General features: G+C 39.7%; 1 protein-coding gene across 4 annotated transcripts in view; it reads left to right on the top strand.

The window, feature by feature from the left end:
• The first annotated feature begins 1,601 nt into the window (after window positions 1–1,601).
• The window catches only part of LOC106876580 (glutamate receptor 2), a 737,813-nt gene continuing 734,986 nt past the window's right edge, over window positions 1,602–4,428 (top strand). For all 4 annotated transcript variants that reach the window (XR_001410261.2, XM_014925186.2, XM_014925185.2 and 1 more), the window contains exon 1: window positions 1,602–2,300. Coding sequence is in view for 3 of the 4 variants with exons in the window: in XM_014925186.2 (XP_014780672.1) it covers window positions 2,189–2,300 (112 nt within the window). In the remaining variant the exon portion in view is untranslated. The remainder of the gene's footprint in view (window positions 2,301–4,428) is intronic.

The raw sequence follows: 4,428 nt of genomic DNA, 5'->3' as shown, positions 1-4,428 counted from the left end.
TTTTTTTGCGTACACAAATATAAACACACACACGTATGCACGCAGATATATGCACACGCTGACATACATACGGAGACGGCTAAAGACACCCAGATACTGACACACAGACAAAGACGCACACACACACACATGCACACGCACGTAAACACAAACACACACAGACACACACAGTCGCTCACAAACAACACACACACATCACACAATCTTACGTATTCTGCTAGTGTTGGTTTCGGAGTCTAGCGGAATTTCCATCGACAGAATTCTAGTTCCTGCATTTCTCCTATAGGGAGAGTGAACATTGTAGTTTGTAATAGAAGCAGAGGAACAGAAGACCACAGTCAACAGATTGAGAAACTGGGAGAGAGAGAGAGTGAGAGTGAGAGAGAGAGAAGGAAAAAGAGAGAGAGAGAAAGAGCAGGAAGAAAGCAGAGCTCAGAAGAACAAGGGATTTCAAGACAGTGAAAAATAGAGCGCTTGGCACGAACGAGAACAGAGCGTGAGAGGGAGAGGAACAGGAAACGAGAGAGAAAGAAAGAAAGAAAGAAAGAGAGAAAGAAAGAAAGAAAGAAAGAAAGAAGGAAAAGTAGTGTAGATGGAAAATGTGTGAGTGAAGGAGTATATTGAAAGAGAGAGAGAAAAAAAAACACACAGAGAAAGAAAGAGAGAGAAAAAGAACGAAAAACAAAGGAAAAATTGCGGGTTTTTTCATTGAAAGAAGGAAAAGATTCCAGCTGAAGTGGCGATGTGGTGAGGAGGGGGAAGAGAGCGGAGGAGAAGGAGGAGGAGGTGGAGGAGGAGGAAGAAGGAGGGGAGGAGGCGGAGAGGGGAGAGAATATAAGAGGAGGAGAAGGAAGAGGAGGAGATTAAGGAACAGGTCGAACAAGTAAATCGGTGATTCTGAAGGCATAGAGCTGCAGAGAAAGAAAGGAAGAAAGGGAGAGAGAAGGAAAGTGAAGCAGCATGTGAAGAAAAAAAAGAAAAGAAAGAAAAAAAGAAGAAGAAGAGGAAAACGAAGAAGAAAAGCGAAGTAGAAGAAGAAAGAAGAGTAAGGAGACGAAGAAGAAGGTGAGAGGGATGAAAAAAAAGAGGAAGACAGTTGAACGGCGAATTCTGTACATAAACAGCCGCATGTTATCTTAGGAAAGAGAGAGAAACGCATACGCACGCACATACACACACAGACACACACGCACACACATACACACACGCACACGAACACACAGACATGCACTTATGTGTATGCACACACATAGAAGCAAATAATAACATTAAAACACACACACACACATACACACACACACACACAGAACATAGAGACCTACACTAATAATTTCATGTATTACACATACACACGCACACACACTGATGCCCAATCACTTACACGCTAGCGAACACCACACATGCGCGCACACTTGTGTCATACACATACACTCACACTCACACACACATACACACACACACACATACATAGCCATACACGCACTCATATATTAACCTAGCTAACATCTTCCAAACAGTCGCACGTTCATATATAATATATATATACATACATATATATATATATACAGATACATACATACATACATATATATATATATGCATATATATATGAATGTATGTATATATTAAATATGTACACACAGTGAAACGTACATGCACGCTATTTCATCGACAATATCAGCACCATTACCACCACCACCACCACCACCGCCGCCCCCATCATCATTACAACCATCCACTTTACCATCATCACCATCATCATCATCTCCACAACCACAACCACAGCCACCAACAGCATCAGCATCCTCATCATCAGCATCACCGTCATCATCATCATCACCATCGTCACCAACTCCACACCTACAACCACAGCCATCAACAGCATCGTCATCATCATCATCGTCGTATTTATCATCATCATCATCATCAACATCAACATCACCACCATCACCACCACCACCATCAACCTCATCTCTATCATCAGCATCAACATCATCATTAACCGCAGCAACAACATCACTAAGAAAGCACCAACAGCAGCAGCGGTAGAGGCCAGGCTAGATTAGTGCCAGCATAGAACGGTACTCGCATGTGTTGCAGCGGCGCTGGCACGAAAAACTGCTGCAGTTCTTGTTGTTGTTGTTGCTGCTGCTGCTGCTGCTGTTGTTGTTGTTATTGTTAGTAAAAGATGGCTTGGCAGACAATCTGTCCTCTTTATGTGGACATCTTCTTACTGGTGGCAGTGGCTAACATCACTGGATTATGGGCCACAACGGCGGCCTCACGGAACATCAAGATAGGTAAGTAACAAAACATATATATACATATATATATCTTCCGTCTTAATGTTGTTGTTATTGCTATTATTGACGTATGGTTTACTCTCACAGCTATGACATGACTGTATAAATCTATATATCTAATATACATTGTATATATATATATCGTATACACAGTGAACAGCTTCGCTTTTACACACGCAAACACACACGTATACGTAGGAGAATGTTTTTATACTAAACATAATATATATATAAATACGTGTGTGAGAGTGTTTCTGTTCCAGTGTATACTTCCGTTTATGGATTTGTCTGTGTATGTTTCACGTACTACTTCAGCAACGTCCATCATACACGTTGAATGCCTCGCTTTACATAATGGCATGTGTAGCAGAGGAATACTATGCTGTCATTCTACTACATTTATCTATCTATCTATGAATTTCTCTCTCATTCTCTCATTCTCACATTCTCTCATTCTCTGTTTAAATCGTTACTTCTCTCAGTCTGTCTCTCTTACACGCACACACATTCTCTGTGTCTCTCTTTGTCTTTCCGTCTCTCTGTTTTTCTTTTATTCCATGTGTCTGTCGCTCTAATCGTGCCTCTATACTCGTCTCTCTGTTTATTATTCATTCACACACAGACACACACACACCCGCACACACGTGTGTGTGTGTGTGTGTGTTTGAACCTATGATAAAAGATAGATGTGTGCGTGTGCGCGTCTCTCTCTCTTTATATCATCAACACACATATACATAACTATATCTGTGATTATGCATTACGCACATATATATATATATACATATATATGTGTGTATGTGTCTACATGTATAGACACATACACACACTCATATATATATATATATATATATATATATATATATATATGAATGTATGAATATGTATATATACGTGTTGATTGTGGGTGTTTGTCACTGTACTTTTGTAATTGTGATACTGTCATCTTTTGTATACGAGTAGAGAGAGGAGCTATAAAGCGAGAGTGGGGAGATGTCCATTTTGTCTTTAATTGCTTTGCCTATAATACAGCTTCTATATATATATATATATCTATACTATTTGAATGCCAGTATATATTTCAAATGCTTTTACAAGCATCTATATAATATTTATTGCCCTATATATATATATATATGCGTATATTAGTTCACGTGCAAATGTATATAATATGGTTGTCATGAATGTATATATTAGCCAATGGTGTCTCATAATACAACAATAAATGGGTTTGTGAATGTGTAATATCTATGAATCTTTAGAATGTTTGCGTGAACGCTACAGCTGGCCAACATGACGGTGTGACAGAGAAGAATCTCTCTGTTCTCTGGTTCGTATTCTGAAGCAGACAATACACCATATTCTTTGCCATAAATATTCTTTGCCAGTAATAGAGCCTAGTCTACCTCGCTGTAAATAAGTATTAAAGAATAATATAGTGTATAACAGTTAACTAGTGTCTAAATCTTACTACTGTATCGCTAGCTTGCAGTGTTGAGTTCAAATTGTATCGAGGGCCGGGACCCCGTTGCCTTCACAATAATGTTTTCTGAAGGCTTGTCATATGGCCCACTGTAAATATATTGTTACTTGACCTATTGGACACGAGCTGTGTGAAACCACGTGGGCTGCAAGACGATAGTGGAAATGATAACTATGGTATGGTTGCTGATCACTATGGTCAATACATACATCCATACGCACTTGCATGCATACATATACACACGTATATATGAATGAACATATATGTTCATACATACACGCATATATGTAAACACATGTTTATGCATATAGGTATACATATACATGAAAACACAGACAGACACACACATACATATATTTATATATCTCGGTTCTCTTTCGGTTACGACGTCGAGGGTTCCAGTTGATCCGATCAACGGAACAGCCTGCTCGTGAAATTAACGTGAAAGAGGCTGAGCACTCCACAGACACGTGTACCATTAACGTAGTTCTTGGGGAGATTCAGCGTGACACAGAGTGTGACAAGGCTGGCCCTTTGAAATACAGGTACAACAGAAACAGGAAGAAAGAGTGAGACAAAGTTGTGGTGAAAGAGTACAACAGGGTTCGCCACCACCACCTGCCGGAACCATCGTGGAGCTTT

This window comes from Octopus bimaculoides, chromosome 1 (genome assembly GCF_001194135.2).
Source record: "Octopus bimaculoides isolate UCB-OBI-ISO-001 chromosome 1, ASM119413v2, whole genome shotgun sequence".
Classification (NCBI taxonomy): Eukaryota; Metazoa; Mollusca; class Cephalopoda; order Octopoda; family Octopodidae; genus Octopus; species Octopus bimaculoides.
This window is presented reverse-complemented; position numbering and strand designations above follow the sequence as displayed.